This window comes from Corapipo altera, unplaced genomic scaffold, assembly GCF_003945725.1.
Source record: "Corapipo altera isolate COAL_440 unplaced genomic scaffold, ASM394572v1 347, whole genome shotgun sequence".
NCBI lineage: Eukaryota > Metazoa > Chordata > Aves > Passeriformes > Pipridae > Corapipo > Corapipo altera.
The window spans coordinates 170006-194527 of record NW_020885079.1 but is presented as its reverse complement, the minus strand read 5'-3'; the positions used below and the strand labels follow the sequence as shown (position 1 = coordinate 194527).

Genomic DNA, 24522 nt, shown 5'->3' with positions numbered 1-24522 from the left:
CCTCTCTCTATTGGTCGGTTTGAAGAAAGCGGTGGCCAATGGACGCGGCGCGGCGGTTGGTGGAAGTGTCGGTGGTCGCAGCGCCCGGGATGGAGCGCGCGGGGGTGGCCGGTGAGGGGCCGGGGGGTCCCGGGGCCGGGTTCGAGGGGTCCCGAGGCTGGGGGCTGCGGGCGCTCCCTGTGCGGGGCCCTGTGGGCGTGACGGGGAGCGGAGCTCTGGGGTCCTGCGACCTGGAGACCCTCTGGGACGGGGACACTCCGCGGGGACCCTGCGGGGTGGCCGCGAGTGCCGTGGGATGGGAGTGCGGGGGGTGCTGGTCTGGGGGCGGCCAGAGGCAGGCCAGTGGGGGCCTGTTGGTGGAGGGACAGGGGCGGCCTGAGGGGCTGCTGGGGCCTTGGGAAGGAGGTTGGGGTGGTCAGAGGGGGTGAGGGTGCGGCAACCCGTGGGGAGTACCCCACGAAACGGGCCCAGGGACGCGGTCTGGGAGGAGGGCAGTATGGGAGGGCTGGGGGTTTGTCGGGGGGCCGCGATGCTTTTTGGGCTTTGTGGAAGCCTTTCAGGGCAAAGGGCTGGGGGTGCTGGAGATGCCCTCGGAGCCCAGGACACATGGGGGGTGAGGGTGGGACAGTGTTAGGAATGTGGGGGGCCCTGGGGACAGGGCGATGCTGGACTCTTGCCCCAGTGCCGCAGCCATACTGGGGATGTCAGAGGTATCCTCTGTCCCCCTGCTGCGATACTCTTCATTTTTCCCTGTTGCCTGTCTTAGAAGAGGTCTTGGCCACCCCTGGGTGCAGGCCCGCAGGATACACAGCTGCAAGGGGGTCATGGGCAGCATCTCCTCTTTCCCTCTGCAAACTGACTGAGCCTGGCACAGCTGAGGTGTTGAGCAGCACCACGCTGTGAGGGTCAGGGAGCTTAAGTGCCAATGAGCCTCTAGGCAATATCATGTGCATTGGAATTTCAGGGCACAGCATTGCCAGGCTCCCCAGGCAGAGGAGTGCAAGGTAGTGTGTGAGGGTAACAGAAATCGTTTGTCGTGGGTACTCCTTCTCCACAGACTGAGGCAGTGCTGCATGCACATCTCCTGTCATCTCTCTGCAGAGCAGCGGAGGAGCCAGCTGCCGAACTGCCGAGCAGCCAAGGAAAGGCTGAAATGCCCGAGTGCAAAGTAAGTCAAGAGGATGATGGGCTTGGACTAGATGATCTGTAAAAGTCCCTTCCGGACCAAATCGCTCAGTGATTCTCTGAGTTATAAGTGACTTTTCCCCACTGGCCAGTGTCTGCTTTCTCTCACCTGCATACAGAGAACCAGCTCCTGCCAGGGCCCCGCTGTCTGGGTTCTGCCCCCACAGCACCCCAGCACTGCTCTGTAGCTACTGGCAGCAGGATCAAAAGAACAGCTTGAGTGCTGGCATTTCCCAATGGTTGATGGAATCTCTTCTGGGTATTTTATGAATCTCTGTGAAACCTTCTCATCTCAGCTCCTGGCTCTGGCAGAACAGACCTTGCTGCCAACGACTCAGCTTCAGAATTGGGTCTCAAGGAAGGGGTGGTTGGAATCTCACACTGGTTTTTAATGGCAGCTTCTAGTGACCTTTGGGATAGGTTAATATCAGGAAGGAGCATTTTCAGTGCACATGACAGGAAAATAGGGGGAGAAGCAGGATCAGAGAGCAGAAAGAGCAAACAGATCCCTGGTGCCAGGCTCTGGGAAACACCACTAATGTAATAGAAATGAGGAGAGAAGATTCAGGTCCTTTCTTTATGACATAGTATAGCACTTGTGTAGAACTGGGATGATCACCTCACTATCCAGGCTCTTTTCTTACAGAAAAATACCCGCACAGGCGTTAACCTTCCCTGAGGGCTGAGTTGCTTGCCCTGGAGCTGAGGAGTGGGAGAACTCCATAGCTGGCTGCTGTCAGAGGGCTCCAATTCCGGGAGGAGGAGGGGGAGGAGGATGGGACTGTGGTAGCTGACAGTAGGCTGCTGTCCCACCTTCCTGCTTTGCTGCCAGTATCCAGGCAGTTGTGGGGCTCATGGGTTGACCATGCTGCAGTGAGCCCTGGCTGGGATGCTCCAAGGCACCACTGTGACCTGCAGCGTGGCAGCAGCATGACCTCAGCTGTCTGTGGCACACAGGACAAGTCAGGAGCCTCCAAACCCCTTGCCTGCCAGACCCTAGTCTGCATGAACCATTTTGGTTACTTTTGTTGTCTGTGGAAGTTCTGTGACAACCTTGGATGTTAATGGTCTGTGTTGCTTTCCTATTGCTTCACAAAAGAAAAAGAATTACAGAATGTGGTACTTTCTTGACAGGTTTTTGATTTCTGAAAGCTTCTCCTAAGCTCCCGTGTCTGAAACAACCAGCAGTGGGTTAGATATTTGAGCCTTTCTGCAATGGCTGATAAATAACCCGATCAGTTGTTAAATAACCCAATAACTTGTTAAATAACCTGATAACTTTTTTTACTCTTACAGACCCTTTTTAAAGGACCGGACAAATGACCTGAATCCACACTTAGAACCAGTTTCTAAACTCAAGCATGTAAGTAGAAAGTTTTTGAGTTTTTCATGCTTGAAGTGTGTCTGGGCAGAACAGGGTCGCCTGTTGCAAATGAGTGTTTTAGGGTTGCTTAAAGAAACACCGTCAAAGGTATTGGCAAGGTTCATCTACTACTTACTGGATGGTTAAACCTAAAATCAATCAATCTAAAACAAAACCAACCTAAAAATTATCTATGTTGAGCTTGGGGGTTGGGCCGGAGGAGGGAAGGGTAAGGGTGGGAAAGGGTAAGGATAAAAAGGAATAAGGAAGACCCATCTGTTGAGTCACAAGTTTCAAAGCAGACCTCCTTGCTAATCTGAGGCCAGGACCTGACCTACAGTTTAGGCCTACATGTTCTAACAGCACTTAATCAATAGGTTAAGTTAAACAATTTAGCAAAGGATTCATGTAGAATTTACTGTAGCAGAACAGTAAGTCACAGGCGTGATTGACTTACAAATCTAAAGTACTTAAGAACCAAGGAGATCCACCTTCATGGTACATTTGCTGTAGCATATTCACACTCACATGCAGACAGGCCTAAAGAGTCTGTACAAGGTACCTGTGAAAAATTCCCCTCAAATTCAGTGAAGGACTCACGTCACCGCCTTTGCGGTGGGGGGTTGAGCCTCGAGGAGAGGCTCCATCATCCTCGTTCGCTGATCCTCCAAGTGTAGTAAATGTGAGAGCTTGCTGGCTCTGAGAGGCCCCATTCAGAGGGAGATAGTGGTCATAGCCCACTGCAGTCCAGGAGGGCTCAAAGGGTCTCACTCAGGACCTCTATTTATAGGGTCACAAGAGAGTGGGCTTTAGTCATAATTTTTCATCCTTGCTGCAATTTGGGTAAGTAACTTTCTTTGCAAACCACATCCCCAAGTCAGGGTCATGAGTTCCTGACTCCAAATGAGGACGTTCAACAGATTGCTAAATAGCTGGCAACGAGTGAACTACTTATTTTTTCAGAGGAGCTTAGTTTAGTTTAGTTAGGAGTTTCAATTTGGAAGACCGATCCTTTGCCCATGTCCTGGTGGGTGCTGTGTTACTGTTCTGTTGACAACTGCTTTGTCACCACAGGCCTTTGCATGGCTGTCCCCCTGGGCCAGCTCTCAGGATCTAACCAAGCTGAGCTCTCCTTGGAGCTGAGGGCTGCTTTGTCTCTCCAGGTTGACAGGAACAAGAAGGATGTTCTCAGAAATGTGATGAAGAGTGCTCAGGAGGATGGCAAGCTTAGTGCCAAATCCACACAGCACACTGGCCATGCTAGTCAGCAGAAGCCTTCAAACACATCCCAGAGAGCAGTGGGGGTGCATCCAGTGCAGCCAGGGAAGAGCACAAAGCTTCCTGCTTCTGCACAGACCAGAGGCAGGCTCCTACCTCCAGGCTCTGGTCACCTAAATCCGGAAAGGAAGCAGAAGTCTGCACAGGACACTGTCACCGCTGCAGCACTTTGTGTGGGAAGTGACCACTCCCCTCCTGGAGTGCCTTGGTCCCTGAGTGAGGAGCTGCAGGATGGGCTGGTCTGTCACAAGGAAAACCTCAGCCCACGAGCCTCCGCACTCCCAGAGCTAAACAGAGATTTCCAATTTGATAGAAGCAGTCTTGGGAAGAAGAGAGTCTTGGCTTACGAGCAAAGCTCAGCTGTAATGTCAAGGCCTGTTGTGGGCCCAGAGGACAAAATTAATAACCGCCAGGCTAAGAAAGACCCAGTTCCAGATAAATTCAGGAAAATCCTGCCAGGCTCAAAGAACGTGTCTCAAAAAACAAGTGTCAGAACTCAGCCATTGCAGCCCCCTAGGTACCTTCCTGCTTCTGCTAATTTGCTACATAAAAAAACAGGGACAAACCAGGAAAAAACTACTACAGTGAGGCAACCTGTGGGAAAGCCACCTGGCACAGCTCCAGTGGGAGTTTTTAAGCACCAATTCCGACCTCCCCCAATGAGAAGTTCTCCCACTAAGCCTCTGGCCTCAGGCAGGCCTCAGGGGACAACAAACCTGAAATCCAACCTGAACCAAGATGGCACCATGCCACGGCCAAGGCCCGTGATTAAAGGGGGGATGGACAGGAAGGACATGAATGTGGTGTGTCCCAGACACACAGCAACATCCCAAGGGATAGACCACGCAAACCAGCCTCCCAGCACACACTGCTCCAAAACTCATGCACTTGAGGGTAATTTGAGGAGTAGGAAAGATCAGCTTAAACCGGAGCTGCCGAAGGCAATCATGCAGTATGGGCGTGTTCCCAGGATCCCATCAGCTGCGGATCGTAAGTAAGTGGCAGCGTTGGTCACCTAGGTCTTCCAGGGAACAGCAGAGTATAAGGGTTTAACTGGATGAGCCAGCACTATCCTGCTGAAAATGGGGTCTGAAGTCTCTGTCAGTGAAGGCTTGTTTGGAGGTTGCTGCCTTGGAAAAGAGAGAGTTGGGAAAGATGTTGGGTGGGGCCCTGAGTTCCTCTCCCACCAATTCGTGAGTGGGAGGAGAGTGTGTGGCCATTCTATTTTAGCCTCAAGGCTTACACTTGTGAGAGTTTTCCTCTCCTAGCCTAGAGCTGAGATGTGTTTTTGGGATAAATGTACCAGTTCTTTCTAAGCAGCTGAAGTCAGCTAACAGGGGGATTCTATAGAAAAAACAGTATCTTGGCAAGAGCTGGCTGCCTGCTGGGGTGGTAACCAAGGTGATACTTTGGTCCTTGGACAGGAAACAGCTGGAGGAGTGGTTGGCATCGAAAGGCAAGAAATACAAGCGGCCGCCGATGACGCTGCTTCAGAAGCAGGCAGTGAAGCCGCCCTGCAGAAAGGTCAAGGCGAAAGAGAAGCAAGAGAATCCAGAGCAGCGCTGCCTGGTGAAGATCAACAACATATTAACTGAGTGCCTGAACTTTGTTGAGGAGGTAGGAATGGGAAAGAGGCTGCTTGAACAGGCTCCTCCTCCCCTGGAGCATCCCAGGGGATGCAGACCATGTACCTTCACACCACAGAGGGGTTGGGAGCAAGCATTCAGTTGCCAGAAGGGAAACATGGGTAGGGAAGATAAAAGTCCTCATGGAGTTATGGGTAGGTCAAAGGCACATGGTGAGCTACACTGACAGGGAAAATGGAGAGGTACCCCATCAAAAGGGAATGTTTTGGTTTAACCCCAGCCAGCAGCCAAGCCCCTCGCAGCCACTCACTCATTCCCCCACCAGTGGGATCAGAAAGAGAATCGGAAGGGTAAAAGTTACAGAACTTGTGGATTAAGACAGTTTAACAGGGAAAGTGAAAGCCGTGCACACAAGCAAAGCGAAACAAGGAATTTATTCCCTTCTTCCCATGGGCAGATTCAGCCACCTCCAGGAGAGCAGGGCCCTGTCACACATAATGGGGACTTGGGAAGACAGACAACATCACTCCAAATGTCCCTCCACTTTATATACTGAGCATATCCCTTTGGTTAGTTTGGGTCACCTGTCCCAGCTGTCTCTTCCCAATCTCCCATGCACCCCGAGCTCCCCAGCGAGGCAGTATGAGAAACAGAAAAGGCCTTGGCTCTGTGTAAGTCCTGCTCAGCAATAACAAAAACATCTTTATCATCACTGTGTTCAGCACAAATCCCAAACACAGCCTCATACCAACCGCTGGGAAGGAAATTAACTACCCCAGCCAAAAGCAGTGTGGGACTCACATGTGTAACTGATGGTGTTCTGGAAACTGGCAGTGCAGTCTGCAAAAGCAATATCTGCAACAGAAACCCAGGCTGATTGAACCAACTTGAGGTAGATCCCTGTTGGTGTCACAGTCTGAGGTACAGCTCTGGTGGGGGACTGTTGCTGGGGACACTGACTGCTAGCTCTGCTCCAGGATTTAGTGGCTCCAATAATGCCAGCACTGGAGTCTATCCTTTGACAGCTCTTCGGAGTACTAGACTCATTTATCCAAGGGGAAGATAGAGGCAGGACAGCTTTTATCTGCTCGTTGTTATGTAGGAGACTTGTAAACCCAGACTCCTGAGATCTTTCTCCTGAAGAGTGCTGGAAGCACGGTCAGGTACTGACAGCTCCCCAGTGCATACCCTTGTCCTTGCAGTGGACACCTTTTACCAGGTCCTTGCCCTTCTCCTTGCAGGGTGTCCATGCAGAGGAGCTATCAAAAGTGCTGTCTGTTGTGCCCCAGGCAGAGAAATTTGCCAAATTCTGGATCTGCCAAGCAAAGCTGCTGGCCCGGAGTGGCCCCTTTGATGCGATGGGGCTGTACAGAGCAGCAGTCTGCGCAGGTGCTCAGGTGCGTGGGGCTCACCAGCTCCCTATGATCCCTGCCTCAGAATGGGTGGGCTTCCTTGAGATCCCAGGGGCTGGATTTTGGGATGAGCTTAGCAGCACTAATTAGTGGTGAAAAAGCCCTTTAGAGATGCTGGTCCCGTTCCATGGGCAGGGTGGGCACCTGCCCAGCTGTGCTGGGTGCTGACATATCACACTGCTGTTGTGATGCAGCAAAAGCCTTTCCTCCTATTCAGCTATAACTCTGGTCTCTGTTACCATACCAGACCTGTCCTGACCCATGTTCTGCTTTTCCTGCAGCCACTCCAGGAGCTCGAGGATGTTCTTGATATTTTGAAGGCTGCAGGCCATACATCAGAAGGTAACCTGAACATGGGGGAGCCGTCTGGAGTGTGAGCAAGCCAAGGCTCCCTGCTGCTGCCATCTGGGAAACAGCACATTCTGCAGTCTGTCCCAGCACCCCATGTCCCTCTTGACTTTGATGGAGATTGAGTGTTTTGAAAGTCTGGAATCCTGATCCCAATAATGGGGCAATGTTCCTCTGCCAGAGCTGGGGAGGGTCCTGGCCCCAGCACACCTCCACAGCCAGGCCTGTGTCCGAAACACCACAGTGTAATTCCTCCCCACCTGGCACTCTCTGCAACTGCAACTGCCCTTTTCCTCTCTTACCAGGGGAAAAGGCTGAGCAACCCATTCCTTGGGAGCCTACAACACCTTGTCCAGGTGAGAGGGAGCCCGTAGCATCGACTCCAGGCCCAGTGGGGAGGCCCCTGACCTCCCTACCTCTCTCAGTCAAGTTACGGGTCACATCTGCATCCAGGTAAGGCTGAACCCCCTGGTCCTGGCAACATGCACCCTCCATGCCAGTGCTCCTCCACAGGATTTACCCAAGGCTCTTGTCCTCTCCACAGAGGAAGGGAGTTCCCGAAAGGCCCAGAATTGAAATTCCTGACACCCGTGCGGCGCTCGCTGCGGGTTGAGCAGGCTGGGAGCCACTACCCAGAGATGCTGAAGGACCATGACCCTGTAGTGTCATCCCTCAGTGAAATCCTGGATGCTGAAGAGGAGACTCAGTTCATCTTCCAGAAAAACAAGGCTTTGCCAGAGGTGACAGGGCTGGAGGGTTTGAGTTCATACACCCTTGAGAGCTGCTAAGGGGTTCCTGGTAGAGCCAATCCACCTGCCCCCTGTGCCGCCTTGCACACACTCCACTGGCTTCTCTTGCTGCCCCTCGGGTGTAAGCATGGGGGGGTGGCACAGAATAAGCTTGTTTGAAATATCTAAGTGCTGTTTTAAATATATTAAAGACTTGCAGTAGAGATGTGTGTGGCCTAGTGAGCAGTGTAGAAGACTGCGTCACCCAGGACTGTCCTCAGCTCCTCTGCCTAATTTTCCTGCTGTAGGATGGTATCAGCCAGACTGCAACATTCCAAGCACCTCTCAGTGTTTTGGAAGTGATGTCCCAAAGGATTTGCTCTGGAGCTGCCTTGTGCCATACCTGGACAGCATCTGGATGTCCCTGCTGAGAGGCACGTGCAGACCAAGGTCCAGAGGCATGGGCAGAAGTACTAACTCTGCCTGAGGGGCTGGAAGACCTGCAACACTCCAGCAGCTTCTGTGCAGGCTGACAGCAGCACCCAAAGTGGTGCAGAGGACCTTGGGGTGCAGCAGGCCAGGCCCCCAAACTCCTGGCCATGGTTGGGGTCCAGGATGGGCCAGTGAGTGCAGATGAGCCCTGTACATGCACTCGGGGCCCCTCTGGTGCTGTCCTTGCAGCTGGAGCAGGCAGTAGCACAAGGTACCAGGCGAGGGGTTGGCTCTGGGGTGGGCAAGGGGTCCCTGCTGCAAGCAGTGACCATACAGCTGCTGTAGAGGATGGGGGGAGCCCCACTGTCACCTGCCCAACCCCAGTAAGCAGTGGTCCTGACCCCATCCCACGCTTTTGCCTCCTCTTTCCCTCCCGACACACCCACCCCCGGTCTTGGCTCAGCATCTCTACTGAGTCCTGAATGCCGGAAGAAGTCTTGGAGCAGCGTCCTGGAGTTCTGGCATGGGGCTTGGCTCCACTCTGGGGAGCACTGCTGGCCTAGCTCCCTCCTCTGCAGAGGAGAGGTGACCCAGGGCTGCCACCTTCTGCCCAGGGGCTTGTGCTTGTCCCAGCTGCTGGGAATTGCCCTTTGCCCCCACCTCCCAGGTGCAGGGACAAAGCAGTTTTTCTTTAAACCAGCCAATTTTATGTCTATGTGGTGCCAGGAGTTTGAGTATCTTTTATAAATAGAAAAGGGTAGCAAACAGAAGAGGGGAACAGCAGGTGAAGGGAGTTCCCACAGAGCAGCTGTCACCTCCGGAGCCTCCCCCTGCTCCATCCAGGGCCACAGTGGAGAGGCTGGAGGGACAGGAGCTGCAGGGGCCCTGACTGGTGCAGCAGGCCTCCAGTGATACCGGAACAGCAACACTGCCCGCTCACCCTGGCATTGGGTGGCCCCAGGCTGCCACTGAGCTGGCAGGAAGGATGTTAGTTAAAGTGGGGGCACAGGGCAGCCAGCAGAATTGGGGGGGGGCCCTCTCCTGGCTCCAGGCACAGTTGAGAGAAGGGCCCCACAGCCTAAGGACAGGTGTGATGGGGGCCATGGTCAGGGCCACCAATCATCCTGTGGCCATCAAAGGTGGCAGCTGACCATGGGTGGCTTCGGTCTGGCAGTGCAAGTGGCCCAGGGCCACCAAATGCCCTCCTGTGGGGCTGGCACCTGCCAGAGCAGCATCCATTGGTGCTGGGGTGGGCTCAGGCTTCTCCATCATCCTCCTCCTCCCCGCTGGAGTCTTGGGGGACCTGAGACAGTGAGAGGGCTCAGTGGGCACAGGACCCCATGGGCATCAGCGTGGCAGGACACCCATGTCCTTCTGCCTCTCTGTTCCCTGCCACCCACCTGCTGGCCAGGGTGGCTATGCCGGGCCAGCCAGGGGGGCAGGGCTGTGCCAACCTCCCCCGAGTCCAGCCGAGTGTGCTCCACTGTTGACTCATGTGCCATCTGTGGGGGGGACAAGGCTCCCAGAGAGAGTCTAGCACAGGCTGGGTTGGGTGCCCACCCAATGCTTCCATCAGCCCCATGCCCCCCTCAGGTAGAGAGGGAAACTGAGGCACAGTGCGTGAGCAGGGGGGGTTGGGGGCTGCATACCAGGACAGGGGGTGCCCGGAAGAGGTAGCTGAAGGGGTAGTAGAGGAAGTTGATGAAGGAGGCGGCATAGAGGTCTGCGTAGCGCATCAACTGGTTGGCGAAGAGCGTCTGGCGTGAGCCGCAGCGGAAGAGGCTGCCCATCTTCCCGTAGCACATGTCCATCTCATGTGTGACTTTCTGGAGGTGCAGCAAGACAGTCAGGGCACCCAATGCCCCCCGGGGTGCCCAAGGGGGAAGTTGTTGGAGAGGGGTGGGGCTGAGTTGTGTGCCAGCTGGGATGGTGTCCTGAGTGTCACCTGGATCCGACGCTTGATGGAGCTAATGTCTGGGCGCTCACTGCTGCCACTGTCCAAGTGCCTGGAACGGGACAGATCCGGCTGGAGGCTCACCTGGGAGGTCCCCCACAGGTGTTCCCACCACTCCCTACTCCCCTCACCCACTCACTGGTACAGCTCAGCCAGGAAGAGATCGAGGCTCCGCAGCTCCTCAAACAGCTCTGCAAGGTCAACGTGGCTGGCTCAGTGCGGGAACATTCTCCACTGCCCAGCATGACTGACCCAGAGGGTCAGGGCACAGCCCGCTGGGGTGGTTTTGCCATCGAGAGGCATAGGAGGCTCCAGGCCACGTCCGCCAGCAGGGCAGGGTCCATGTCCCCAGCCAGGCATTGCTCACCACTCTTCTCTGTCCAGACCTGCAGCTCACGGGCCAGCTCAGGCACCACCAGGAAGGTGCGCCAACCCTGCCGCTTCTTAGACTTGAGGATGTCCCCGAAGATGTGGTCCCCCATGTAAAGGATGTCTTTGCCTTTCACACCCAGGAGGTCACACACCACATCTGAGGAGCCTGTGACAGCCAAGGGTCAGGGCAGGGGCATGGGCATGTCCCCCCCTGACTGGAGCCCGGCCTGGCACTTACCGCCAGAGTAGACGGCGCAGTGCTGGAGGGGACCGGTGTACGTCCCAATGCGCAGCTTCCCTGTGTCCTACAGGACAAGAGGACTCTGGGATAGGAACACCATTACCTGCATCCACTTGGTGCCCACACAATGGTGAATCTACCCTGCTCTGCCCACAGGAGCCCCCATAGTGCTCAAATAGTGCCCACTGCCCCAACTGGCCCCACAACAGGGGAGGGGTCCCCACCGTGTCGACTTGGCGCAGGACGGTGCCCTCAGCGAAGAAGAGGGGCTTGCGGGTGTCCACCACAATCAGGTCAAAATAAGACCTCCAGGGGCGCTGCGGGGTGTCCGCCTGTGGATGCCAGGGAGGAAGGGGGTCAGCAAGAGGTTGCTGATGGCACCCTGAGCCCCCTACGCTGCCCACACTGGGGATAGACTCACCTTGTCCCCATCTCTGAAGTCAAACAGATAGGACATGATGGCCTGCAAGGACATCCGGCACTGTCACCCATCCCCAGGGAAGGCAGACACTGATTGCGCTTTGACACCCTCCCCTCTGCCACCCCCATCAAGGGCAAGCTGGACCTGGCAGGGGGAGCACATGGACACCCCTTACTCACATCCGTGTATGTATAGTCACTGTTGGTGGCCAGGAAGACCTTCCCCACCTCCTTCATGCGGCTCAGCAGCAGTGGCACACGGGGCTGGTGAGGGGCAAATCAGCATGGAGTGGGCTTGGGGGGACCAAGGGGAACTGGCAAAGGGGAGCAGGGTAGTGAGGGGTCCATGAGGGTCTGCACATACGTCTTTCACCACATATTTCTCCAGGTTCTCCAGTGTCTTCTCCTTCAGGCAGCCCTGCAGAGTGGATGAAGGGAGGGGGCTGGCCAAAACCTCCCAGGGTGTTTGTGGGGAATCTCCAGCACTCCCATAACCCCCCTCCCACCAGCCCCCTTCCCACTGCACCCACAGAGAGGTGGACATGGTCCATGGCCTCGCGCACATCCTGGAACATGCTGCGGAAGGACATGAAGAGGTTCCCGTGCTTGTAGCCGGTATCGCAGCTGCAACAATCAGGAATGGAGGGGGTGAAGGGGCTGCCCTGCCAAGTGAAGCTCCTCTGCAAGATTACCCCCTGCCATCTGATCCACCAGCAAGCCCCCACCCATCACCTCCCTCTTACTTTACGTATCTGGAGCAGTTGGTGAAGAAGTCCACAAGACAGGCATAGAGGTGGGCCTCTGTGTGGGAGGGATATGTGAGAGGGGGTGCAGGACAGGACAGCACCCCAAGGTGGTGGAGGTGTGAGGGAGACGGGTTGTCACTCACCCGTGAGGTTGAAGAGGGTGTTGAGGATGTGGAAGCGCTTCATGTCATCCCGCTGGATAAACTTATTGGGGTAATAGTGGAGGATTTCGGCTCTGGGGAAGGAGCATGGAGCTGCACCCCACTCCAAGGGTCCCCCTGCTCCCCCCTGCCCCTGAGGTGGGGAATTTCCAAACTCACCCCTTGAGGAAGCGGAAGCCATGGGCACAGACTAGCAGGTTCCCATGGGAATCCACCTTCAGCAGGTTCCCATACAGGGCATCGAACACCAGCCCCCTGCAACACACAGGTGTCAGTGGGTGGGGGTCTCACCCGCCTTCCCTGGGACCCCCTCCCCAAACTCACCGAGTGGGGAACGTGGGGTCATACTTGTAGGCGAGGATCTCGGGGGGGTACCCAATGGCAACAAGGTGCTCCAGCAACAGAGCAAAAGCCAGCTCCTCGTAGTCAGGGGACTTGTACACTGTAGGGAGTCAGAAGGGATGTGGACAGGGCCTTGGGGGGGGGGTCCCACCACTGCCTCACCCTGTCTTAGGTTCCCCAAAAACGCACTGGCCAAGGTGTAGTCCATGTCAAAGCCAAAGCACTTGATCTTCTCCAGCGCCAGGCTCCGGTTGACGAAGATCCTGGGGGTAATCGGGTGGGGGGAGGAGTTATGGGGAAGGGGGGGTGTTTAGGGCTGGGGGTGGCACAAAGGAGGGGATGGGAATGTGTTCCCCCATCCCGGTCCCTGGTCAGTGCTCTGTGAGGGTCGTGTGCCTGTCCCAGCTCAAGGGCCCCATAGTGAGTTATTGGAGCAGAAAAATGGGCTTTTGAGATGGAAATGGAGCTGGGGGGGGCGGGAAGGGGGATGCGTGGGAGGGGGGACTGTGGGCCCCTGTTTTGGCCTGCCCCCACACCTGATATGTCTACGTAGGGTGACCCCCAGGGGCTCCGCTCCCTTCCTGACTCCCCCCAAGATTCCTCTCCCGTACCTGAACCCCGCTGCCCTTCCCTTGGGTCTTGCCTCCCCCCCACCATGTGCCCTCCCCACCTGTCCCCTCCCCACTCTCACAAGTCCTGCTGCACCCACAGCCCCTCGCTCCCCCAGCCCCCTCCCGCCCACCGGTGCTGGCAGTCCCTCCGCAGCGCCCGCGGGTCGCCCTGGCCCGGAGTCGGGGCCGCCGCCGGGCCTCGCTCCCCCTCGCTGCCCATCGCCACCGCCTCCGGCCACCGCCCGCGGCCGCCGCCGCTTTAAGGGGGCCCCGCGGGACCGCCCCGCCCCGGTCCCCGGCCCGGCCCCCCCGGGCAGCACAGCCGGGACGAACCCGGGGCACCCCGGAGTGGTGACCCCAAATGGGGCGGTGACTCTGCCATGCACCCTCCCTGGGGCAGTGACACCTCCCCACGCGCGCCCCCGCACACAGGGCAGTGCCCCCCACGCCCCTTAAAGAGGGCTCCCCCTCCCCAGCAGTGTCCCCCAGCGCTGCCCCCCAGCGCTGCCCCCCCGGCCCGCAGCTCTCGGAGCCCCGGGCCAGTGTTTGCTCGGAGACGCCGCTGGCAGAGGGGAGCGACCGGTGGCGAATCATTAACCGGGGTCAGGGACCGGCCCCGCTGCCGCCCCGAGGCCGCCCCGATGGACGCCGTGGCCCCGTCAGAGGGCGGGAGCGGGGCCGGCGCGAGGGGGGGGTCGGGACAGGAGGGAACACCCACGCCCCCTTGGACAAAACGACCCCCGGTCCGCGGGGCTTCGTGGCTCGCGTCCCCACGCAGCACATAAGGCACCTCCCCAACCCCACGTGCGTCCCCCACGGACCCATCCCCATCCCTCAGCATCCCCCGCCCTTTCCCCCCACTTCTTGCGACACGCCGGGGCTGCTGACGCGGGTCCCCGGGACCGGCCTTGACCCAGGCAGGAGGGAGCATCCCCGGGCACATGGAGGAGGACATTGGAGCAGTTGTTGCCCTGGGCTGAGGAGGGGGCACATGCACACCATGGGGCTGGTGACAGGGACAGGAGCTGCCCCAGGTGTTGGGCCCCGATAACCCCCCCCCCCCCCCCCCCCCCCGCGAGGCTGTTTACAGCCTATCCCATGACACAGAGGGCACATGGGGCTCTTATCATCGTTCCCACTTTGCTCTAGGGGGCATGAGGCCAAGGCAGGCAGGGCCATGAGGCAGCAGCCACCCCAGCACCCTCAATCCCCAGAACCAGAGGCACTGCTGGCATACGAAGGAAATCTTTATTGAGTCCGAGGTAGCAGCAGTGACGGGGCCAGAGGGCAGCCCCCAGGACCCCCGTGCAGGATGGTGTCCCCGAGCACGATGGTGTCTGCACCACTACAGCAATGGAGGCAAAGCTGAACACAGCACAGCCTGTGAGGGGGGTGCCCCACCACCCCCCAGCCCTCCCCTCACACGGAGGGCAAGGACCAACCTACATCCTTCCCCCAAGGAATCACTGCTGGAGGATCTTCATTAAAGTCATTAGAAGTGAAAAAGTGGCCCGCAGTAACTGCTAATCTACAGCTGCAGCAGAGCAGAGGGGCCACCTGGGGGCATGTACAGCCACGGTGGTGCACCCCCCACAATGTTAGCGCCAAGACATTTTATATTAAAAAAGATAATTCAGTGACAGCACTAGGCAGACATGGGGGAGCCCCACCCCACAGCGGGCAGCTTCGGTGGCTCCTGGAAGGAGGGCAGCAGTGGGAAGCAGGAGCAGTGGGAGCCCTGGTGCCCTCAGGACACCTTCAGGACAGCAAACTTGAAGACGGCCATGATGGCAGCGCTAATGAGGCCGGAGATGGGGACAGTGACAAACCAGGCCATGAAGATGTTGCGGAAGAGGCGCCAGTCCACTGCCTTCCTGGAGCGCAGCCAGCCCACTGAGACCACTGAGCCCACCTGCCAAAGGAGCCAGAGCATGGCTCAGCACCGCAGTGAGGGTCTGCACCCACCTGACATGCGCACTTTCACCTGACATGCACCCCACAGCCCTGGGTCCTGCTCCAGCCTGTAGGGACCTCACAGAGTGCAGGTAGGGAGTGCAGGGCAAGGAGCTGCCACCCCAGAGGGGTGTTAGGGACAGGGCCCTGCAGCACTTGGGTTCCCATGGCCTCTTGGCAGAGCCCAGGGGACCATGAAAGGCGTTTTGTTTTCCCATCACCTTCCAAGTGCGCCAGGGATGCCCCCCCCAGCCCAGGCAGCCACTGCTGCCTCACATTGAGATGCAAGTGGCACAGCCAGGAGCTGACAGTGGCTGGAAGCCCAGAGCGGGACCCCCCACACAGCTTGGCCCTATGAGCACTAAGTTTTGGGGACGCTGAGCTCGCACTGAGCCAGCACCATCTCCCCCGCCAACCCCCTACCTTGCAGTGAGTCGTGCTGATGGGGAGGCCAACATTGGAGGCAATCACCACTGTCAGCGCCGATGCCAGTTCGATGCTGAAGCCACTGCAGGGACAGAAAGCAGATGAGAACAGAACCAGACACCCCAAAACACCCAGTGGGCTCAGCTCAAGGCAGCACTGCAGTGTCAGCCCCTGGCTTGCCTCTCCAGACACTCAGACCAACCCCCTCCAGGATGCAGGGAGGTGTTGGAGCCACACATGCCCCTGCTTCACCATTGAAACCCCTAAAAGAGAAGGGAGAGGGGCTCCTGGAACAGGATGCAGCTCTCAGGCTGCCTGGAGCCTCCCCTCTGCTTCATGGCACCCCTTACCTGGATGGTGTGATGGGAGTCAGGTCCTTCCCCATTGTCTGGATGACTCTCCTTCCCCAGACCCACAAGCCGATGCAAATCCCCGCACCCCCATAGAGCAGCAGCCAGATGGGAGTTGCCACCTTGGTAGCCACATCGCCCGTCTGATAGACCAGGTAGAGTGCGACCAGGGGCCCTATGGCATTGCTGGAAGAGAAAGAGGATCTGGTCTAGAGGGCCAGAGGCTGTTGGCAAGATGGAATATCCCTGGAAGTGTTCAAGGCCAGGCTGGACAGGGCTTGGATCAACCTGGTCTAGTGGAAGGTGGCCCTGCCCATGGCAGGGGGGTTGAAACAAGATGATCTTTAAGCTCCCTTCCAACCCAAACCATTCCGATTCCATGATTCTGTGGGCACTAGCCCCAGCCAGCAGCCCCCTCAGCTCCCGCTGACACCACTGACCTGACATCATTGCCACCATGAGCAAAGGAGCCAAAGCAGGCCGTGAGGATCTGAAGGAACTGGAAGAGCAGGGACACCTCAGGTTTGTCCTGGTCGTGCCACTCTTCCAGAGAGCTGCTGCTGCCCTTGTGGTCACTGACACCCAGCTCTGCCTGGGCTGTGTTCAGGTCCACATCTACAGCTGGGTGGGTGTCTGCCACTGCATTGCAGTAGCTGGTGTAGCTGTCCATGCGGACTCTCTTCTTCGTATCCACCACAGACCAGCTCAGCCTCTCCCCCTCCTCGCCATCCCTGGCACGCAGCGAGTCCAGGGGCATGCCACAGATGGCCATGGTGTAGGAGGTGTAGCTGTTATTGCGCCGCAGGGGCTTGTCCCCCGAGTCCCCCATGCAGTCCCCCATCTTGGCCAGGTGCAGTTTGTGCAGCAGCTCCTTGTAGAGGCCAGAGTCCTTGTGCACGGTGTGGTACTGGTACTGCCCACCTGAGCCCAGCTGGTGGCCCACTGCCTGGCTCAGGTGGACCAGGTTGCCATTGGGTAGCCGCACAGCTCCTGCCAGGCGGGGACAGCAGGTGGGGGGGTTAACACCCAGGGGTGCCTAGGGTGGGGGGAGTCCCACCGCTCATATCACCCCCCACTACTCACCACTGTCAATGCTTGTCTCCTTCAGGTCGAGGCTGGGAAGCCTCTCCTGCTCTGGGGCCTCCTCCAGCTCCCCCAGGTTGAAGGAGACCATCCTCTCCTCCACCGCTGCCTGGGTAGGCATGGCCGATCCCACATCGGCAACAGGGCCCTTGGCATCGCTCAGGGGCACCTTGGCCTCCTCTTGCTCCTCCTTTGGGCCAACGTTCTTCTCCATCAAGGGGCTTTCAGATGGACTCGATTTGATCTCTCCTGTGAAGGGGGGCAGCTGCCATGAAACTCCTTCCCATCACTGAGCCCAGCGCCAGCAGCAAGCCCACACCCCTCACCACTCAGATTTATGGCAGCCAAATAAAATTAACAACTCCCCCTCCCATCCTGAACTTTGGAAGCTGCTGGGCAGTCACACCTTGTCCCAGGCACAACAGCCAAACCATCTAAGCCAGCTCATCCCCTATTTTTAGACCCCCCCCACCCACACGGGGTGTGGTAAACACCATTATGGGGCTTTTATGCCGGTAATGTCTAGGGCAGAGGTTCCTCTTTGGGCCATGTTTGTCCCATCCCCATGAGCCGTGGGATGCTCTGGACCCACTTCTGGAGTGACCCCTGAAGCTGACAGAAGCTGCCCAGAAGAGCCCAGCTCCTCTGCCAGCCTGGCAGCTCCAGCCTGGGCTCCTCTCCAGCTTCCACTGGTGGGTGACAAACCCAAACAGGAGCCAGTCTCCACCTCTCAAAGGCAGCCTGTTTTTCTGCCCCCCTCCTCTCCCCCCAGGAGGCAAACCAGCAGTGCTCAGCCCTGAAGCTGAGGCTGTTCCTCCCACTCTACCGGGAAAAGCATGTTTTCTCCAGGTGAAAACATGAGGTCAGCTCCTTCAGACAACAACTAAAACCACCTCCTTGTCACAAACATGACCATTTCCCAGTCACTTTGTTTGCCTCAAGGGCTGGGCTGTGGCATCAAACCTCTCATCCTGGAATTCAGTCCCTGCAGAGCTGTCTCCCTCTGCATGCCCACTTCCTCTCAGGGATGCTGTGGGCAGGCAGGGAGCCTCTGTCTGGCAGGCAGCAGAGACTGCCTTGCCTTGCAGGCAGGAGTTAAGCTGAACAGCTGGAAGATTGTCAAGAGCAGCCATAAAGCTGTTAGTCACACCCTAATTAGACCAGCACGACAAGGACACCGGTTATCCCCTCTTCGCCAGCTCCCGAGGCCCCAGCCTGCACACACTATTGATATTCAGGACCACACGCGGCTGCTCAGGAGGCAGAGCTCGGGCTGCTCCTTTGGATGCCTTTCAATAGAGTGGTTTGGGGTTTTTTGCTACAGGGAATTTCATCAGCTTTAAACTTGTGATCTGCATCAGCCGGGCCAAGGATTGCTCTGCATGTATGAGAGGATTAAAGGTTACAGACACGTTGTCTCCTGCCCTCTGTGTCCTCTATTAAAGTGGCACCAGCTTTATGACGCTTCCCACAGCTCAAGGACAGATCACCCCGCAGATAAATTGGTCCCAGACGCAGACCAGCAGCACAATGGCTACTCTGAGGGTGTTTTGGGGTGCCTGGGTTGGGAGCAGGCAGGGTCCAGCATGGCAAGTGCCCCAGTGACTCAGAGCAGGTTAATCCCTGAGCAAAGATGAGGATCCTGCTAATAACAGCCCCACAGCTAATGGGATCTGCTGCTGGGAAGAGAAGTCAGTTAGCCAGAGCATGCCCTTCCCCAAGGATTGCAGAGGGATGCAGTACTTACGGTCAATTTTCTTCTTCATTCTTGGACATACAAAGAACCAGACGACGAGAGCACAGACAACAGCACTGCCCGCCGAAATTAGGAGGATACCCCACAGAGGAAGTTTGTCAAAGCCCAGCACTAGGAAATAAAACAACGGATCTTTGAAAACCTCCGGGCAAAATGCTCCTCGACACACGACTTTGCTTTTCCCAGGCACAGGGACTCCATCACCTGCAACAGCCCTGAGCTAATCCACCTGCCAGGGAGAAATGCTGCTGGGAAGGTACTGCTGACTGCACCAAGACCCCACCCAGCAGCCCCCCAGGTCACATCCCCATCAGCTGCTGACCCACACACAACCCCTTTCCCCAGCCAAACCCCGTGGGGAGCAGTGTATGCCCTGGGCTCCACACAGCCCTGGTCTCCTCACTTGCTGTAATGTCGAAGAAAAAAAACCTGCCTCCCAGTGCAGCTGCTGCAGCACAGGTGCCACTTCCCCACTCCGGAGAGGACACAGAGGCCTAGGCTACTCCCACTGGAGCCCACTGACCCCTCTGGATGTCAGGGAAGGCAGCTCTCCTGCTCCAGGAGTCACCAGGGATTTAAGTTTCATGGCATCTGAAGTGATATCTGACCCAGTTAGGAGCATTCTCACAGGCAGCCTGACTTTGAGCAGAGGGCTGGCATCATGTGGCCCTGGTCAGGGCATCAGGTGCTTGTGACCACCCAAACCCTAAATTTTTTTCTGCAGGCAGTGACTTACTGCTCCTAAGGAACCCTAGCCCAGCCACCTCACCCACGCACAGGGTTTCCTGCAAACCCTGTGCTTAAGAGACCCAGAGCTTGCCCAGCATTTAAGGGCTCAGGATAAACATGGATCCACCTTGAGGATGCCAAATGATTAAGTGATTCTGGAGCAGCTACAGTGCCCCCAGCACCACTGCAGCCCTGCCCTCTCCCCCATGCTGGAGAGCCTGGAGAAGGGGAAGCTGACATCCCTCCAAAATTTTTTCCAGTCACTGTTTACAGACCAACCCTACCAGAGCCAGCACCAATTGCCCACATCCCACCTCCAGCAGCTCCTCCACAACAGGAAACCCACGCTCACACCAAAAACAGCTCATACCGAGTCACCCCCACAGACAACAGAGGTAACGAAGTCCCCAGCTCCGTGGCAAATCTGCCTGTCCCTGCTGAGCCCTCTCCTAGTTCTGCCTGTGACCTGTCCCCTACACAACAGCCAAACAGCATCTCAGTTTGGCTTTTCCAACTGAAGCCAAGACTCCTCAGCACAGGGGCCACATCTTCTTGCCAGGGATAATTAGCTTGTTTTTAGGGACCAGGTGAATGAGGAGATGCAGCCCCCACCCCTGCTCCTAGCCCCACCAGCAGCAGCCCGAAGAGTCTCTTCAGCAGCCGCCAGGTACCTGAGCTTTAGCACAGGTAAGAGAAGGGAAGGGGAAGTCATATTATGAGCCAGTCCTGGGAAGTCTAAGGAGAAATGTCTGGAGGAGTTTAGTTTGAGCAGGTCTCTTTGGTTGGGCAACTACCTAGCCCAGACAGCGCAGGCCAGCCTGCCGCCTTCTGTAATTGGCACAGGCCAGCCGCCTTCTAGGAGATCTCAGCCCTGTAAAGCAAAAAAGGGGTAAATCGTGCATTTAATAGAGGCTTTAGAAAGAATTTCAAAAATTCAGGTTCAAGTATTCTGCTGTGTACTTACAGGGCGCCCCAGTGTACATGATGGAGAAGAGGTTGATCCCCACAGTGCAGGCATAGAAGATGGGCAAAGCTCGCAGGCCATTGGGAACAGGATCTGCCTGGAAAACACAGATCAGTGCTGTGGAGAGGCAGACCAGGGGGCTGTGCAGCAGCCAAGGAGCAGCCCAGCATCAGATCCTTTCCAGAAGGGGTTTGTGCCCTCTGTCACCTGCCAGTGGCAGCTCCTGCATGTTCTGCCAGGAGCCAGAGCTCCCAACAGTCTTTAGGGAACAACACACAGACAGACCCTCCACCAGCTGGGAGGGCAGGAGGTGGCAGAATACTGTGAGTCCCACAAGGCTCCCCAGAGAGCCACGGCAGGCCCTGCTGAGGGTCCCAGTACTTCCAAACCTAGAGCATCTCATCTCTTCCTGGCTCCTGAACCCTTCCCCTGGCTCCCCAGCTTGCCACCTCCACCTGTGTTTTCCTTTTAACTCCTCAAGCACTTTCAAAGCTTTTACCTCCTTCCAGCTGACTTGGACAAAATAAAAAGTCCATTACTTACAAAGCAGCTTATTTGACCACATACCTGCGCTGTGAGCCTCTTGCACCAGCAGCAGAAGCATTTAATCCATGCTGCTGCCCAGCAGTCAGGGTCTGGTATCAGAAAAAACACACTGAACCTTCCTGAATGCCAAGCAGCACAGAGCAACCGGACTTTTCAGCACCAGAATGGAGTGTGACAAGGCCAGCCCTGCTTTGGGAGGCCAGTTACACAAGATTACTGTGACAGTAGTGACGCTGAGCAGTTTTAAAGGGCTGCCAGTGATAAGATCTTAACATCTCTTGAACGAGAAATCATTAGAACTAAAACCTGAAGGAATTTAACCTCAGATATACAGAAGAAAATGCTGGAGTTCTCTGCATAGCTGGTAGAACACCCCTGCTCTGGACTGACAGTATCCTGTACTCAGAAAGATGATGTCTAAGGCTGTCACCTTCTTTTCAAATACTTTGCATGTCCAATCCCTCTTCATGGGTTTTCAACACTCCCCACAGTGGAAATGTGTCCCTGGAGCCAGCCCGAGCGCCCCTCACCTTCCTCAGCTGGAAGAAATGTGTTTTCCTCAGCCCCAGGGACAATTCTGTCCCTCCCAGCTGAGGAAAGCCGAGGCTGTGGGTCACTGCCTTTACCTGCAGCCTGTCCCAAGGGCAGGTCCAGCCTTGTACCAGGATTTTGGAAAAGCCCAGCTAGTAGCTCTGACCTTATCCGTTCTGGGCTACTTCACTACTGCGAAATGGGACTGTTCCTGCTTAGGCCAAGCAAGACAATTCCCTTATTTCGGAGGAGGGAAGGTGATGCCACCGCACCCTCCAGTTCTGCTGTGTGGAGTGGCCACAGGTCCCATTTTCCCACCACTTCAGCTCCCAAAGGGCTCCCCCAGTGCCAACACACAGACTCCAGGACGTGCCTAGAGAAACTCTGGTAACCATAAGCCAATCAATGAGTCCATCAGGAACAGCCAAAAGCCCCAAAGTGTTAGAATATGGGGCAGACAACCTTACCTTACAGAGGATGAACCTCTGGACGAGGAAGAACAGAATAGCAGACATGATGCCCGAAAGAAGGGGTGAGATGAACCAGGACAACACTAGGAAAGGAGAGGCACGATTAGCATCATGCTGCTGGACATGCTGCTGGACAGGGAAGCCCAGGGAGGCCATGCTAGGGTGGACTTACCAATCTTCAGCAGCTCAGACCACTTGACACCTTCTTGCCCTTGGGCCACCAGTGAGAAGCCAATGGTTGCTCCAACGATGCAGTGGGTACCAGAAATGGGAAGCTTCAAGAATGAAGCTATCAGCTGCCACACAGCAGATCCTGGAGAAGGAGGAGAAGCCTAGTAAGAAAGCCATCACCGAGGCACCCTGGCGCACACTGTCCCCCCCATTGTGACACCCCTGTTCCTTACCAAACATGGCACTGATCGAACCTGCCATCAGCAGCTCCTGGGTGGAATTGTACATCTCCACATCAATCAGCCCCTTCCTGATGGTCTCGCTGACCTTGGCTCCCAGCAGGACAGAGCCCACTGTCTCGAAGATGCTGGCCAGAATGCAGGCCTGCCGCAGGGTCACCACCCCTGAGCCCACGGCGGTCCCAAAGGAGTTGGCCACGTCGTTGGCACCAACAGAGAAGGCCAGGACGAAGGCGATGATGAAGCCCAGGATCAGCATCCAGAGAAAGCCGGCCATGGGGGCGGTCGGCACCGCGGGGGTCGGTTCCATGGTGGGTGCAGGGCGATAGGTTAATAACTTAGATATAAAATTAAATAAGGGGGGTTGCTATAGGGCACGGGGGGGCTTCGACGTTCTACGGGCCCGCCGGCTGTGGGTGCTGGGGCCTGGGTGCCACGCCATGGTCTGCGCCGCTCTTCATCCTGCGAGAAAGACGGGGATCGGGGGAGGGGGGGTGGGAGGGGGCGGGTGGGTGGTACCGGATACCGGACCTTCCCGCCGCCGGTAACGGCCGCTACCGCGCGCGCCACCGCCCCCTCCCGCCGCCTTATGTGTGTGTGTGGGAGGGGGATGCGTGTGCGTGTGCGCGCGTGTGCCCGCGCCCGCCCAGCCACCGCCCGTCACCTCCGCTCACCGGCTGGGCGAGGCCGGGCCGCGCTGTCGGTGTCGATCCAGTGCCGCCGCCGCCCCGCCGCAAAGGGTCTGGTCCCGTTCGGATCGGCTGGGCTGGGTCCGGTCGGGTCAGATTCCGTCCTGTCCTGCCCTGTCCCGTCCGCCCCCGGTGCCCGACTGGGGCGCCCGCACCGCCCGGCGCGCTTTAACACCGCCCCCGCCCCACGTGACCGCCGTCCCGCCCCTCTCGCCAGAGCGCGGCACCGCCCTCGTCGCCCATTGGCCCTCTGGTGGCGGGAAAGGGCGGAGCCGTGCCGCCATTGGGCAGCGCCGAGCACAGAGCGCGGGCCCGGCCTTGCCCCCCGCGCGGGCAGCGCGCCCGGGAACCACGTGCGCGCTCAGCGGCGCCCCCGGGGCGGGGGCACTGGCCCCGGCCCCGCACAGCCCGGCCCCGGCACAGCCCGGCCCGGCAGCGGTACAGCCCAGCGCAACACAGCCCGGCCCCGGCACAGCTCGTCCCTGCACAGCCCGGCACCGGTACAGCCCGGCACCGGCAGCAGTACAGTCCGGCCCCGCACAGTCGGGCCCCGCATAGTCCGGCCCCGCACAGTCCGGCCCCGCACAGTCCGGCCCCGCACAGCCTGGCCCCGGCACAGCCCGGCTCCGGCACAGCCCAGCCCGGCGGTGTGCTGGCTCGGCTCTGGCAGAGCCCAGCACCGGTGGGGCACATTCTGGCGCGGGTGTGGGCTCTGCCTTGGCACCATTTGGCTCAGCCCAGTACGAGCATGGGCTCTCCTAGGCTCGAGTACGGCCTGGCGCAGCTGTGGGCTTGGCTCTGGTGTGGCACAGGCACAGCCCAGCACGTTTGGAAGCCCAGGCTGGGCTCTAGCACAGGCCGACATAGTTTGGGGTGGGTGTGGGCTGCACTCCCATTTGGGTCTGTGTGGGTTTGGCCCACATCTGGCGTGGCTCTGCTCAGCCCCAGTGTGACCAGCATGTGACAGGCACAGTACTGGTGCTGCACTGGCCTGGAGAGGCACCAAGCTGCTGACTACCAGGCTGGCACTACAGTGTGGCTCAATCCCACTCCAGCTCTGAACTGGCATCACACCTGTGCCAGCACTCTCTGGGACCAGCACCCAGCAGCAGCACCAGCCTAGGGCCACCCACTGGCCCAAGAGGCTCCCACCTTCCCCAGACCGGGTTTGTCCCTGGCAAAGATCCCATGCAGGGACTGAAACCAGTACCCACCAGGACTGACCAAGACACCAGCACTCACAACTGAGTGGGGGCAGCTTAGGGGGCCCTATGGTGTCCCAGCAAGTTCCCAGGAGGTCCTGTTGGGTCCCCTCAGCATCCCGAGCCTGGGTGGCACAACCAAGGGTGCACCCCTGTACCCAGCTGGTGCGCACCCCTCTGTGAACATGTGTGCTCACATAGCCCCCACGTGCATATGCACATGCTGGGGGCAGA

The 24522-nt window shown here is 57.6% G+C and overlaps 3 protein-coding genes across 10 annotated transcripts; 1 reads left to right on the top strand and 2 right to left on the bottom strand.

The window, feature by feature from the left end:
* The first annotated feature begins 8 nt into the window (after nt 1-8).
* Nucleotides 9-8124, top strand: CKAP2L (cytoskeleton associated protein 2 like). Of its 2 annotated transcripts, XM_027669410.1 has the most exons (10): nt 556-879; nt 965-1004; nt 1102-1168; nt 2482-2548; nt 3712-4820; nt 5251-5443; nt 6654-6809; nt 7106-7166; nt 7478-7625; nt 7717-8124. In XM_027669410.1, the coding sequence occupies exons 1-10, from the start codon at nt 607-609 to the stop codon at nt 7958-7960; spliced, it is 2358 nt and encodes a 785-aa protein (XP_027525211.1). In that variant the 5' UTR covers nt 556-606; the 3' UTR covers nt 7961-8124. The 2 variants fall into 2 exon arrangements, with proteins under 2 accessions (XP_027525212.1, XP_027525211.1); XM_027669411.1 differs by lacking the exons at nt 556-879; nt 965-1004 and adding an exon at nt 9-111.
* Nucleotides 4760-13404, bottom strand: LOC113960066 (cytosolic purine 5'-nucleotidase-like). Of its 7 annotated transcripts, none has more exons than XM_027669414.1 (18): nt 13311-13404; nt 12758-12831; nt 12551-12668; nt 12386-12481; nt 12209-12300; nt 12063-12120; nt 11850-11943; nt 11684-11737; nt 11500-11583; nt 11321-11362; nt 11124-11231; nt 10897-10963; nt 10654-10824; nt 10426-10477; nt 10278-10338; nt 9982-10158; nt 9733-9875; nt 8244-9635 (listed from the first exon to the last, which is right to left on the bottom strand). In XM_027669414.1, the coding sequence occupies exons 1-18, from the start codon at nt 13397-13399 to the stop codon at nt 9452-9454; spliced, it is 1764 nt and encodes a 587-aa protein (XP_027525215.1). In that variant the 5' UTR covers nt 13400-13404; the 3' UTR covers nt 8244-9451. The 7 variants fall into 7 exon arrangements, with proteins under 7 accessions (XP_027525220.1, XP_027525215.1, XP_027525216.1 ...); XM_027669415.1 differs by having other exon boundaries at nt 11883-11943; XM_027669417.1 differs by having other exon boundaries at nt 9469-9635; nt 9733-9834.
* Nucleotides 13405-14408: 1004 nt separating this feature from the next.
* Nucleotides 14409-23212, bottom strand: SLC20A1 (solute carrier family 20 member 1). Its single transcript, XM_027669413.1, has 11 exons — nt 23072-23212; nt 22392-22859; nt 22160-22300; nt 21985-22070; nt 20441-20537; nt 18739-18858; nt 16992-17240; nt 16349-16898; nt 15909-16094; nt 15556-15640; nt 14409-15091 (listed from the first exon to the last, which is right to left on the bottom strand). Exons 2-11 carry the CDS (start codon nt 22705-22707, stop codon nt 14927-14929), a joined length of 1995 nt encoding a protein of 664 aa, XP_027525214.1. The 5' UTR covers nt 22708-22859; nt 23072-23212; the 3' UTR covers nt 14409-14926.
* Nucleotides 23213-24522: the final 1310 nt, after the last annotated feature.

Coding starts and splice junctions, on each gene's coding strand:
- CKAP2L (XM_027669410.1), top strand. CDS start 607: ATGGGGGGTGAGGGTGGGACAGTGTTAGGAATGTGGGGGGCCCTGGGG. Junction 1,169..2,481: donor CTGAAATGCCCGAGTGCAAA/GTAAGTCAAGAG, acceptor TTACTCTTACAG/ACCCTTTTTAAAGGACCGGA. Junction 5,444..6,653: donor GCCTGAACTTTGTTGAGGAG/GTAGGAATGGGA, acceptor TTCTCCTTGCAG/GGTGTCCATGCAGAGGAGCT.
- LOC113960066 (XM_027669414.1), bottom strand. CDS start 13,399: ATGGGCAGCGAGGGGGAGCGAGGCCCGGCGGCGGCCCCGACTCCGGGC. Junction 12,121..12,208: donor CACCCTCTTCAACCTCACGG/GTGAGTGACAAC, acceptor CCTCCCACACAG/AGGCCCACCTCTATGCCTGT. Junction 10,825..10,896: donor CTGCGCCGTCTACTCTGGCG/GTAAGTGCCAGG, acceptor TGGCTGTCACAG/GCTCCTCAGATGTGGTGTGT.
- SLC20A1 (XM_027669413.1), bottom strand. CDS start 22,707: ATGGAACCGACCCCCGCGGTGCCGACCGCCCCCATGGCCGGCTTTCTC. Junction 18,859..20,440: donor CATGTACACTGGGGCGCCCT/GTAAGTACACAG, acceptor TTTATTTCCTAG/TGCTGGGCTTTGACAAACTT. Junction 15,641..15,908: donor ACTCCCATCACACCATCCAG/GTAAGGGGTGCC, acceptor CTGTCCCTGCAG/TGGCTTCAGCATCGAACTGG.